The sequence below is a fragment of the Macaca fascicularis genome, chromosome 17 (assembly GCF_037993035.2).
Source record: "Macaca fascicularis isolate 582-1 chromosome 17, T2T-MFA8v1.1".
Taxonomy (NCBI): Eukaryota; Metazoa; Chordata; class Mammalia; order Primates; family Cercopithecidae; genus Macaca; species Macaca fascicularis.
The window spans coordinates 17,232,033-17,246,370 of record NC_088391.1 but is presented as its reverse complement, the minus strand read 5'-3'; the positions used below and the strand labels follow the sequence as shown (position 1 = coordinate 17,246,370).

At 36.4% G+C, this 14,338-nt stretch overlaps 1 protein-coding gene across 4 annotated transcripts in view; it reads left to right on the top strand.

The window, feature by feature from the left end:
- The window catches only part of TRPC4 (transient receptor potential cation channel subfamily C member 4), a 225,262-nt gene that overhangs the window by 154,560 nt on the left and 56,364 nt on the right, over positions 1-14,338 (top strand). For 2 of the 4 annotated variants that reach the window (XM_005585691.5, XM_065533164.2), the window contains one exon: positions 11,563-11,899. In XM_005585691.5, the coding sequence (XP_005585748.1) occupies positions 11,563-11,899 (337 nt within the window). The remainder of the gene's footprint in view (positions 1-11,562; positions 11,900-14,338) is intronic. The other 2 variants (XM_074021882.1, XM_065533165.2) reach the window with 1 other exon arrangement.

The following is a 14,338-nucleotide window of genomic DNA, read 5'->3' as shown; positions in this document are numbered from 1 at the left end:
AAATATGTATCAACATGTTTTGATTAGATTTTTAAAAAATGTTAGCCATTCTAATAGGTATGCAGTGATACCTCATTGTGACTTCGATTTGCATTTCCCTAATGTGCAACGGATGTTGATCATGTTTTTATGTGCTTATTTGCCATCTATATATCTTTTGATGTTGTCTCTTCAAATTTTGGTCCGCATTTTTTGTTTGAGTTTTTTGTTTCCTCATTATTATATTTGGTTAATTATACTTGATTGGGGAGAGGCTGAGTTATAAAATACAGGGTTTTTTGGATGGTGGAAACTCTCTAACTCTTAACTTATTCTATAAGTGGATGGAGAAGAGTTCATCTTTCATCTAGGTAGATGTTGTACTACTTATCAATACAATGAACACAGATGGGTAAACAGTGTTATGGTCCAAAGTGTTAATTAAATTGTGAACTTATTGAATTTTATGTATCTGTGTGGCTTTCAAGCAGCAATTTTCCAAAAGAAGAGCTATGTGAATAATTCAACCTTAGGAATGTGATGAAACCAAGCGCAACTATACTAAAAGTCTTTCTTATATTGGAGAGTCCTAGTACATACAACTACCACCTTTCAGATGTTTTCTCTCAGATAATTTTTATACATCTATTTTCTCCTGCATCCCTGGAATTCTTTACTAAGGGTACAGTGCTGGACTACATTAAAGCCTTATGACCCTTCTTTATTCCAGCCTTCAATTTTTTTCATCCCATTGCACAAAAGCCCTATCTTCACTAGATGACAATTATGTACTAGTTGCGTAATTCCTTTTTTGTCTAAGCAATGTAATGTTTTATTCCAGTTAAACTATGCAAGTCTTCAGAAAGCTCTTAGGAAGATTTAATTGTAACAGAGGACTGATATAGGAGATGGTTGTAGATATATGACCTTTTTCAGACCTTCAAAAATTGCATTATGTGTACAGCTGACTGCCTATGTGTAGGGTCCCCTCATTTCATAATGTTATTGATACTTTTCTCTTCTTTCTTTTATTTATTGCAATTTATTATCAATCCTTGTGACAAAAAAGAAAAATTTAAAAATATGATATAAGAGATAGAGGAAAGCTGAATAGTTTGGAAGACAGGGATCTAAGGTCACAATTCACCACTGTGATATTTCTTCAATTTTTCCAGAATGTTAATTTGGGCTAACAATCATATTTAATAAAACAGTGTTATAAACAATGTTATCTAGGTTTTAAAATTATTTATGATCTTGAAATATATTTGGAGCATTTGAAATATCAATTTTAATGTAAACTATAGAGTCAAAAACTATACACTAGACAACTACTAGAAAATGAGTAACTATGGACGTTATGGTTTAAATTGTATCTGGCAAAAAGATATGCTAATGTCCAAACCCCAAGTGCCTGTCTCAGAACGTGACTTTATTTGGAAATAGATCATTGCACAAGAAATTACTGAAGATGAGGTCATTCTGGAGTAGGACAGAGTCTTCCTCCAATATGACTGGTTATCTTATAAAAAGAGAGAAGATGATATGAAATGAGGCATACAGGGAGAATGCCATGTGATGGCAGAGGCAGAGATTGGAATGACATAGCCATCAAGCCAAGGAATGCCTTAAATTCACAGTCACTTACCAGAAGGTTGCTAAAGTCCAGGAAAGATTCTACCCAGAGTCTCAGAGAAAGCATGGCACTGCCAAAACTCTGGTTTTAGAATTCACATTTTCAGAACTGTGAGAAAAAAAATCATGTTGTTTTAAGCCACCTAATTTATGGTACTTTGTTATGGCAGCTCTTAGGAACTAACACAACGAGCAAATAAATTTTAACAAAATCTTGATACCATATGGAAATACAGTTTATATATAAAACATTTCAATATCCACAATAATAGCAGTACCTTTGGTCAGAAAATAATCAGTGAAGTCCTTATTCATATGCAGATTCTTTGGGTTGCAGGTTGAGTTCCTTTGAACTATTGATGGTTATAGGTCTAAGTTTTCAGTGACTAATATGCTCATGTACAGTGGTTTGTTCCTTATTTTCAAGTCATCCTTCACCCTGCCTCATGATTTGTCCTTACTTATTGGGATGTGCATTTTCTCAGGAAACTAGCATGAAGGCCACAGAGACCAGGATGGGAACAAGCAACGCTTGCACGTGTGGCAAGTGGAAATGCTGGAAATGACAATGATGAGGGAGAGGAAATGATACGTGCCTCATTTTTAGGAACATAACTTAGGCTGCTTAAAAAAAGAACGAGAGAAAGAAGCTCACTATTCAATAACCCTTGTAAAAAATAAAACACCTAGATGAGAGAGATGGCAGAGGAGCTAGAGAGATGGTGCAGCCAGGGAGGACCAGCCCAGATGTTTGATCAGCAGGAATCAGTGACAATTAGATGAGCCAATAAAGAATAAAAAATAAAATGATGCCAAAGAATAATTTCCATTCGACAAATACTTTACTCCATATTCCTGTCTGCTTTGTGAAAATGATATCGAAGACTGACAGAATTATAGGGAAGTATAACTCTTTTTGGCCGTTTTCTCTTTTTTTGGGCTCTTTTATGTGTTGTTTCTGTGCAGTTGCCCCTTCTGTTGCCATACAAGTTGGAGCAGATAGCACAACCTGAGAGGTGGGTGACTGTGTGGACTCTGCTGTTTCCAAAATACATAACTTTTTCTCTGTATATTGTAGACTAATTTAATTCCAACCTCAACTAACAGATCATTTAAACACTGAGTATTATTATGATCTTTTTTAAGCCCAGAAAATTTGTCAGCCAAGATAGTCTGCAGAGCTTTTGTCAGGGAGACAGAAAAGAGATTGGAGAGCATAAAAGGAAGTGAATTTATTCTTGACCTTAAGGCTACAGTTTTAAAATTCTGCTTACAGGACCTAACACATTGGAAACAAATATAACCTTTCACATATATTATTTATATGTATAAATTAGATGGGTAGAGAAAAACTCCATTCTTTGATATTAACTTTTGATTCTGGAAAGAAGGTATGAAATGAGTTTCCTATTTTATAAGGTCTTCAACAATTTAATTTTCTCTAAAACAATAGGTCTTGATATTATGTTAAAAGGAATAGAGAAGGGAAAAGCAAAATGTTTATATCATTTTATTTCATAAGAACAATATTCATTCCCATTCTGTCTCTTTTTTCCTTTCTGAATTCTTGCCCTACTGGAAGATAGTAGGGCAAGAAATACAATCTTCATTTTAGGACAGAAAGAGTGCTAGCACTGAAGCTTGAAGACATGAGGACTGTTAACTTTTCCTCCTCCCCTAGTCAGTAAAGGTTAGGAGGCTCAGATCAAAGAGATCCAAGAAGATGTCCAAAGTGAAAAGGCACAGTTCCTTCAGTTTGGGGACCTAAATCTCTGGCATTCTTCAGTGTTCATTCTTCAGTAGGAGTCTTTCTGGGAGACTTTGATTAAAAGTGAAACACAAGTTCTGAACATGCCACTCCACTGTGTGGAAAATGTCAGTGGCTCATTAGAGACTAGAGAACCAGCCCATTGATGTAAGGCCAGGATCTGAGACTTCCTCACTGCTTTCCATCCACCATTTTCATCTATTACTCACCTACATGATTCAAAAGTCAAATGGTGGTTTCTTCAATACAGTATAATTTTCTGCCTCCACACCTCTATTCAAGTTTTAAGAAAGCATCTAGGTAACTACCTAGAAATCACTAGCATTTTTTTCATCTATTTTCCATAATAGTTTGGAACAATGTATATGAGCTCTGAGAAGGGTATTGGTGAGTAGAGGTAGACTTTGTACCAACTGCTACCCTTTGTAATTTTCAAAGAACTAACATTATTTATTGACTCGACCTTCCTACTACCTAAATTGGGTTTTGTTTGCTTGCTGTTTTGTTTGCTTGCTGTTTTGTTTGCTAAGTTCAATGTTGGGTTTATCACCCACACACATATGCTTTATTTCCCTTTACCTTTCTCATTTTCAACTTTCCATTACTGCTCACTCATCGTCTCAGATCAGTTGCCAAACCAATTTTGAATGTAGACTCAGGAACAGTTTCAGAAGTTTAATCAGCTTCTGCCTCACCAACACTATCATCACATGAAATTTAGTTATTGTCTTCCCTTCTGGTTGTGTGACATCAAATGTGGTGCCCCTGTAATATGCATTTAGCTCTTCCTTGAATCCTGATCTGCAAATCTGAATTTAACATGTATATTTAAGAAAATGCTTAGGTGATTTTATGACTGGATAGGAAATGTTTGAACTTGATAGAGCCAGGGCACTTGTTGGCCAAGAGAGTCTGCAGAGAATAGAATCTGTAGTTTATCAATTAGTCTTCTTCATTATTCTCAAGCATTTTAGCCAATGTATCTCAGATTTGATTAAATCTTTATTGATTTTCTGCCTTTTAACAAGGCTGAAAAAACTTAATTGGGCAACTAGTTATCTTATTGATGTTCCCATATGCTTCAGTTATTATTATCTTGTGAATGTAATTTCCTTGCATAAATCTTTTAATTATTATTATGCTGAAAGTGAACACATATTATACACTTGGGTATATATGTCTCTAAATTATTGTATATGTATATGGACATATGTGTATATACATATATCCTTGTATGTGTAAACATGTGTTTATAAACAATAATGGTGATGCTTAATATTTATTGAACATATACTATGACCTAGGAACTCATACTTTTCATATATTAATTTAATTTTTCAATAACCCTGTGAGATAAGTGTTTCTACTATCCCCATTTTACAAGTTGGGAAAAAGACACAATAATAATTTATTAATACTCATACAATCAGGAAGCAGCAATCCAAGGTTCAAATCCCAATGGGATTTTTCTAAGGCTTATGTGCTCTTAGTCCCTACAATATCCAAATACATTATACAAAGTACAGTAGATTTGCCATATCACTTTGGAGTCATGATGAAGGCATATGGTGGTGCATAGGGTAAATATCTGTGAGAAACTAGGTGTAGGTATTTTCTTCCTTTTTTATCCAGGATCTTTATTGCCTACTCATGTTTCTCATGCCCACTGAAGCCCAGTCTGTCTAACAGTGGTTTAAGTCCCCTATTGGTATCCATGCTTAATGGTGAATTAGTCAGCTATCATCCTTTGCTTGCGAAGGCTTTTCCACTTGCACAAGAGTTCGGTGATTTGGTGGGGATTATTGTTGATATTTTTGTGTTTATTCCTGTAATTAGATATTATACTAAACTACACCATAGAAAATCTGCTTGATGTGTGACTTCTATGCAATTCCCTTTAAAGGCATCTTTGCTGAGCTAAATTTGCTTGTTGATAACCTTAATAAGAAGGCTGACTTTAAATGAGGAAAGCAAAAACCAGGAAAATAGTAAACATTAGAAAAACTAGAAGACTATCCCACATTATTCAAAGGTCTTTCTGTAAGGCAGTGGTTATTAAAAGTTAGTCCTCCCAGCACTTTGGGAGGCCAAGGCAGGCGGATCACGAGGTCAGGAGATCGAGACTATCCTGGCTCACACAGTGAAACCTCGTCTCTACAAAAAATACAAAAAATTAGCCGGGCGTGGTGGCCGGTGCCTTTAGTCCCAGCAACCTCCAGAGGCTGAGGCAGGAGAATGACCTGAGCCTGGGAGGCGGAGCTCACGGTGAATGCAGATTGCACCGCTGCACTCCAGCCTGGGCGACAAAGGGAGACTCCGTCTCAAAAAAAAAAAAAAAAAAAAAAAAAAAAAAGGTTAGTCCTTGGAGTCACCTTGAGAACTGGGCAAAATGCAGAGTTTAGGGTCTCACCTTGTACCTACTGAATCAATCAGACACTGGGGTGGGGCTCATGTGTTTTATCAGCCTCCAGGTGACCCTGCTGCTTGCTCAGTTTTGAGAACCACCACTGTATGGCTCGTCCCTGTCACTCAAGAACTCGTGCACGCTCACACACATACACATATACACACACAGACATTCCCAGGGTTTCGGGGTCAGCTGTATACTGCTTACTTGGTAGACATTAGAATATATATTTACGCTGAATTGAAACTACTCTTTGAATATTTATCAGATACAATGGAGCTATAGGTAATTTCATTAGACATCAAATCCTTTAAACCAGTGTTTATCAAGTTTTAACATTCAGAGGAATCATGCTATGCAGATTTGTATTCAGCAGATTTGAAATGGGACCTGATATTCTCCATCTCTAACAGCCTTCCTGTTGATTTCAATCTTACTGGCCTCAGCCCACAAATTGAGTTGCAACAATTTAGACTCAAGCATGTCCTCAACAAACATTTTCATCCATATCCCAAAATATGGTCAGTTTGCCTTTACATTTCATCTCTAGTATATCTACAATTGGTTACAACCTTCTAGCACAAAAGATTTCTCATCTTGAGTATACTTATCTCCCCATGTTTTTAACATGAAATTCTTTTAATCTAACATAAAACACATTCACTTATGAAGCTGTCACTGTCGAAATCTATCTGTTATTTCAGGCTTAACTAACCAATTCCACCTCCTTTCTTAAAATTTCAGTTTATTTCATGTCAGACATACTCTTATATACCCTATACCTCTTTTTAAACAAGTTATGTAATGCTCTGTATGAAGTTATCCAGTTACATAATTAGTCCCAATGTATTTTGAGTTCCCAGAATACAGATTTATGTGGTTCTTACATATCATGGTGCTCCCCTCACTTATCTAGCCACTCTGACTCACATATGATGCTGAATGCTATTGGCTTTACTAGTGTTTCACCTGTCCTGCAAAGGCAGAAGAAAATAATGTTTTGATTAATGAAACAGGTGGGTCCGATTAATCATGTGGTATGACTATGCTCAGAGGGACCAGAAGAATTGTTTAATGAAGAACATGACCAGAGGTCTCACCAGGAAGCAGGGAGAGACAGAGACATTTAAACGTCATTGGAGGCCATGAGGGATGTAGGGGATGAAGTAAAAGATTAAAAATATGTATTTTTCACAGCTATGGAAAAAATTAATTCCCTGAAGGTCTTCTGCCTGTAAATAATCCTTAGACCCTGCTATCAGCATTATAAAATGAGTTTTTGAAAAGCATTCTGCAGAGGAAATAACTCCTCCCCCATGCAGATTATTTCTGAATTGCTAAAGAATATACAGTAATACCCAGAGCACACTGGTGTGTATATGGATTTGTGGTCCTTTTAGAGCAAAGGAATCAGATTGCCCTTATGTAAATCACTATGATACAGCTAATCCGAAGTTTCAACTCTCTTTATAATCACCCGGCAGTCAGTTGAGACTTCCTTGTGACTCTCTGATGCAGTCAAGATAGATAAAGTAACCAGGATGGTTGTTTCCAGAATTTGGATTTTCTTCCTATAGAGAATGACTACAGTCTGAACTTTGTGTACAACTTTTTAAACTAGAAAAATACATTGAAAAACTGAAAAGATGAAGAAAGAACAAATACTAAGGAAATCTGATCCATAGTTACTTTTATTATTTGATTTACTTGTTTTATATATTTTAAATTATTTTCTGCTTACTTTGTCCGTACACAATATTTTAGTTCACTTTTCTAGATACTTGATATGGTTTGGCTGTGTCCCCACCCAAATCTCATCTTGAATTGTAGCTCCCATAATTCCCACATGTTGTGGGAGGGACCCAGTGGGAGGTAATTGAATCATGGGGTCAGGTCCTTCCCATGCTCTTCTCATGATAGTGAATAAGTCTCATGAGATCTGATGGTTTTAAAAAAGGGGAGTTTCCCTGCACAAGCTCTCTTGTCTGCCATCATGTGAGACATGCCTCTTACCTACCACCACGATTGTGAGGCCTCCCCAGCCACATGGGACTGTGCGTCCATTAAACCTCTTCTGTAAATTGCCCTGTTTCAGGTATGTCTTTATCAGCGGTATGAAAATTGACTAATACAATGTAGTGAAGTTTCTTGTTTATTTGGTTTTGTTTTGCTTTTATATACTTTCCAGATTTATCCTCCTTTTTGTTATCCTTTGTTGCTGTTATGGTTTGGAGCTTTCATATTTCTAGTAGTTAATTTTAAATCATTGATACTGGATCTCTTATATTCTATTTGCAAAAATGAGCTTAGATTCAATGGTTTTCACAGTGTCTTCAATATTTGGAATCCCATGACTCATTGATTCTATAAATAATTATGAGATCAGACTTTGCAAACTTTTTAAAGGTTATTGAACGAGATGGGAAGTCTTTAAAATTGTTTTCACAGCGTACTTTATAAGTGCATAGCACAAATGTGAATTTGAAAGTTTTAGTGTTTTAATATGAATTTTAATGGGATGGCAGGAGTTGTGCTGGAATTGGCCAACAACTCTAGAGAAAGAAGGGCTGTAATGAATTGTGTCTAAAAACAAACCTCGCTTCTCCCAATCCTGGAATGGTGCGGAAGATGGTAGTTCCTCTTATGACTCATGGTGCAGTAGAAAGATGGCGTAGGAGGTGGGGGCTGTAGGCTCCCAGCACACTGCATGCAATGTGATGGTCCACCTGGAGAGGGCATTGCTGGAATGGACTGGTGGCCACTGTCAAAGAATCAGGTGGCCCCTCTCTGAGGGTGTCCTTCAGAGGGAGTTGAAGTAAAGCTAAGCATTACTCAAAGTAATCCAGGTAAACAGAGAGGGAGGCAGACACAGAGAAAAAGACACAGGGAGAGGAAGGAAGGGAGGGTGGGAGGAAGGAAGGAATGAAAGAAGGAAAGAAGGAAGACAGGGAGGGAGGGAGGGAAAGAGGGGCAAGAGATAATTGAAGTGATTTAATCTATGTTAGCAATTGAAGACTGAAAAATCCTGTAATATAAAATTTTAATTATTTCAATCCTTAATTTGATAACTGATTTAACCACCAAACCCATTTTTGCATGGAAAATCTATTAATTACTGGGATACAATTTAGAGAATGCTGGTATAGACAAGTAAAGAACATGTTTGGTTGAAAGGTGACGTGAAATTACCACGAGAATATGTGGATTTACAATGATTCTCAGAATACTTTTTGGTTTATTTCAATCCTATGATTAGATCAAATACATAGCCAAATAACATCCACATTTGGGGAACCTTGTGTATTACGTACACTCACTCCTGCTCTTCTTATTCCTCTCCATATTTTTTACTTCTGCAACAACCTCCCTGTGTCTGTGTTTAATGTAAAATTATGTATACTGTTCATTTACTAAGCACAGTATATACTTTCAATAACTAAAGAAAGAAAAAGCACTTTTAAGAGTGAAACATAAATAAAAAATCATGGCTATCCTAGCACTTTGCAATGGCAGGTGTTCTATGAGGATTAAACTCTTTGCTTCTTTTAGGTAATTTTACGGGGTATATATGTATGTATTCACAGCAGAAATATTAATTCAAACAAATCTTAAATTATCCTAAGAAAGTTCTCTGTTTGATTGTCCTCAGGTGCCCCATGCTGTAGTGAGATTTTGACCAGAAAGGGCAGAGTTTGAATCCAAGACCTCACTTAGACTGTAGTGAACAAAGTACACACCTTTCTTTTACTCTTTCTGCATGCACGGAATGAGTTACTTAGTACTTAGTCCCTTATAGTGTTTTGTCAATGTGTGAATACTTATAAGATGATGGCAACTTCTTGTTATATCTTGCATTTCCCATAGGCTTTCTTAACTCTCTTTTATCAAGACATTTCAGTTGTCCTAAAGTTTAATACTACTAAAAATATTTTATTCCATGGGGAATAAAAAAAGAAAGAAGATGGTAGACTATGATTTCTTTATCAAATGCTGATGGAAAGGATTATGTGGGGAAAAAATAAAACTCTTAAAGAGAACAGTGCTGGTTAATGATCTAAACCACTGTTTGTCAGTACTCTACAGTTATATAAGCAAAAACTCTATTTTGACTTTCAAATACCTGGCTTTGTCTGGAATAAAATTTAGCTTGACTGTTTATGGAGCTTGAAATTTCCTTAAGTAAGTGCCATACAAGATAATGAGGCGAGTCCTCCCTATCCCAGCCTTAAAACTATACTACTTTATCTGGTTTTATCTGTATTTACTGAATCCATTATTATAAACCTAATTCAGTTGTTTGCATATTTATTTGCCCACTATATACGTTGATAAGTAGATATGCAAGACAAGATCAAGAGAAACAGTTGCATGAAAAACTATTATTCATCTAATACAAAAGGTTGAACACCTCAACTATTGGATTACTTTTTGAATGTCACCTCATCTCTTTCTTCATCCCCAAACAAAGCATCCTTTCTGCATATCCAGAGACTGCTTGCTTGCTTACCATCAGAAAAGAGAATGGAAAAAGTCTTGCCTAAAGGACAGCCATATGGCTTAGAACTAAAGAAGAAAGATGGGAAATGTGGAGTTGGGTGGAGAGACCCGTAAAAGGCACAAGCACTAAGTTTGCTTTTAGAGTAAGCCATTTTATTATGCCAACAGAACTTTTCCAAGTCTCTTACAAGGAACTTACACCTCTCCTTCAATCAGAACTGTCCATAGGGCATCGCTTAATCCCACTGTACACTTTCTCACCAGGTTATGCTCTTGTTCTCCCATGGTATCTTGCCGTGGATTGCCTTCATCTTCTTTTTCTACTTATACAAATATGTCCAGGTGGAAGCATTCTTGGACTGTTCCATCTGAAGGATACAATTTTCTCTTAATTCATATATTGCTTAACTGACAATCCCAATGAGAAAGTTTCAGAAATAGAATCTGAGAAATACTGAGGAAAAAAAGAAATATTGAGGAAAAAAATCCTGAACCAGATATTCAAACATCTCATAGTTTGATAGATATGTAACCTCCTTAACATACAGTAAGTAGTGTCCATGCTACATCTCTAAAATGTTGTCAGGATAGAATGAGTCATGTCTGTGAAATGTTTTGTATAAGATAATTAGGTATACTTAGGAAGGTGTTTGCATTGTTTATACCGAATTAAGCTATGATGATTAACATTCTGGTGAATATTATCTTCTTTCATCTGTTTTTCATATTGCCTCAACCCAATTAAAAGTATATTTAGCTTGTACCTCATAAAGAAAAGTTTGTTTGCTTTTCCTGATGATTAAAGTAATAAATATCTATTACAGAAAATTGTTAAAAGTACACACAAATATAAATAAAAATTAAGTATAGTGTTGTAACCAAGAAATAATAACTATATCAAAAAAGAGCCACATTTATATATTCTTATATATGTGTATATAGGTGTGTATCTTTGTAAACTGCTTTGTTCACTTATCAGTGTATCTTTTGCATATTCCTATTCCCCAGTTCTATTTTTGCTTCCTCAAGTGCAGCCATAGTATTTTGACTTCAGTTGTGTCTCACTAAACATGTCATACTGTGCCTTGGGTAGAATAAATATTCAATACATTGGCTTTATTCACAGAATGACTTAAGGCCTTTTGATTGTTTAAATGTAAAATTATGTGAAACAGAATTTCTGTCTTTAAATATCCCAGTTGTGTTCTTATTGATGAACTGAGGCCACTCCATGTAACTATGACTTATTTTTCCTTTTCCTTTCCCTTCTGTTTAGTTTGTTGCCCAGCCCAATTGTCAACAGCTGCTGGCATCTCGCTGGTACGATGAGTTTCCAGGCTGGAGGAGAAGACACTGGGCAGTGAAGATGGTGACATGTTTCATCATAGGACTTCTTTTTCCTGTCTTCTCTGTGTGCTACCTGATAGCTCCCAAAAGCCCACTCGGACTGTTCATCAGGAAGCCATTTATCAAGTTTATCTGCCACACAGCCTCCTATTTGACTTTTTTGTTCCTGCTGCTGCTTGCCTCTCAGCACATCGACAGGTCAGACTTGAACAGGCAAGGTCCACCACCAACCATCGTCGAGTGGATGATATTACCATGGGTCCTGGGTAAATGTGTTACTCTAGAAAATATAATAAAAACATGTTACTGCCATGGAATTTTGTTGCTCAGAAAATATTCATTAACGTTTGGGAACCTAGGAATGTTTAGAACAGGTTCTGACTATTGTAGCTCCAAGAACCTAACCCCCAAAGCCAAACAACTGTTTTACAAGCTGCAGTGGATCTGCTTACAAAAGCAGTTTAAGAAATGTAACCTTAAGTTTTCGAATTACAGATTTTAATGACTTCATATTCCATGACTGACCGTCTGAGTTTGTTTATTAAAACTTCTCAACATATCTCATTGACTATATGTAAATAATCATTCCAATATCCCTCATAGATAAGTCTTCTAAAAGTACATACAGATTACTCTGAAGAATTAGTGATTCTATATATAAAGTAACTGAAACATTTTTTAAAAATCCATTCAAATTTATCTTTGAAATCTATATTAATTTAAAATAATAGGAAATTAAACAACAGGACATTGGCCACTCTCTTTTTGTTCTTGTCATAGAAGGTTGTGTTGGGTCTGAAGCAAACCACTGTAAAGTAGAACCCCTTAAATAGCCAGTGAAAACCTTGTTTTCCGGCCGGGCGCAGCGGCTCACGCCTGTAATCCCAGCACTGTGGGAGGCCGAGGCTGGCGGATCACTAGGTCAGAAGACCGTAGCCATCCTGGCTAACACGGTGATATTCCGTCTCTGCTAAAAATACAAAAAGAAATTAGCCCGGCGTGGTGGCGGGCGCCTGTAGTCCCGGCTACTCGGGAGGCTGAGGCCGGAGAATGGCGGGAACCCGGGAGGCGGAGTTTGCAGTGAGCTGAGATCCGGTCACTGCACTCCAGCCTGGGTGACAGAGCGAGACTCCGTCTCAAAAAATAAAAAAGAAAAAAAAAGAAAAGAAAAAAAAGTAGCTAGTGAAAACCTTGTTTTCCTTTCTCCTTGTTATTATAGCCATGGTTAAAATGTACGTTTTAATTATGCTTTTCTCTGTACTATGGTTTGCTGAGAAATCACATTTTCTCAATTTAGCTCATCATTTTAAACCTCTCTGCTATCATAGTCACCTCATCATTTGGCTATTAGAAAATATGTGACAAATTTCATGATTCAAAATCTCAGAATTCAGTTTGGGTTACTCTCAACACTGCTGAAGAGACTAAAATGACATTGAGACAGAAAAAGAAAAAAAAAGACAGCCTATTTGAGATAGATAGGTTTTTCAATTTTAAAAATTGTAAAAACCATACTTTAAGTATTGTCAATAAGAAAAGTTAACAGGGACAAGATTTGATGTTTTACATAGGATAACTAAACAATATCCTCAGGTGAACTTTAAAATAGAGTAGCTTCTCATTAATCTAAAGTGCATAAAGTGTGATCTTGTTTAAATTAGAAAAAAGGGTCAGGCCGGGCAGGACACAGTGGCTCATGCCTGTAATCCCAGCGCTTTGGGAGGCCAAAGTGTGTGGATCGCTTGAGATCAGAAGTTCGAGTAGTACCCATCTCTACTAAAAATATGAAAATTAGCTGGGCATGGTGGCCAGAGCCTGTAATCCCAGCTACCTGGGACGCTGAGGCAGGAGAATGGCTTGAGCCTGAGAGTCAGAGGTTGCAGTGAACCGAGATTGCACCACTGCACTCCGACCTGGGTGACAAAGTGAGACTCTGTCTCAAAAAAAGAAAGAAAAGAAGAAAAATTTAAAAGGCTCACATAATCTATAAGTGTCCTGAATGTCCTTTGGAATAAAATAATTATGACATTGCAGTTGGTATTAAAGATAAAATAACCCTTCCTGATTCATTTAAATTAAATATATCCCATTAAGAATTTTTTAAAGGAGTTTTCTTAGAAAATGTCTTGGGAACAATTCTTAATGAAGAGTTTAGGACATTACATTTTCCGTTATGGATAACTTATATTGAATGTCTAAAAATTCTAGTGTCCCAAATAAAATGTGGAACACTTCATTTGGAAAAAATACTATAGATACAATAAAATGTAAGCATGTAGAGTATTCCTAATCCTTCCTTGACACCATCAATGAAACTGTGTCAAGTACTTTCCAGGCAGAATGTGCAGTGAAGGATGATAGTGACAAAAGTAAAGCAACAAAGAGCGCTTCTGCTAATGAAGCTTAAATTTTACTGGAGTAAATGGGTAATAAACAGATTTGTGACATAATGTCATAAAATGGTAAATAGTATTTAAAAAATAGGAGGTCCAAAGTTCTAATTACTTGTCCAATGAAAACAGTCATTGGCTGCCCGCTACACACCAAGATTCTAACAGAATATTTCATGAAAGCTGGCTGGAAGAAACTACATCCAACCACAGCTAAATGATTATATGAGGTATAGATTTAATTGTATTATAATTCCAGCTTAGAAAAATATCTGCTATAGGCAACATTTTCTTAAGATTTCCTGACTGTAGGGA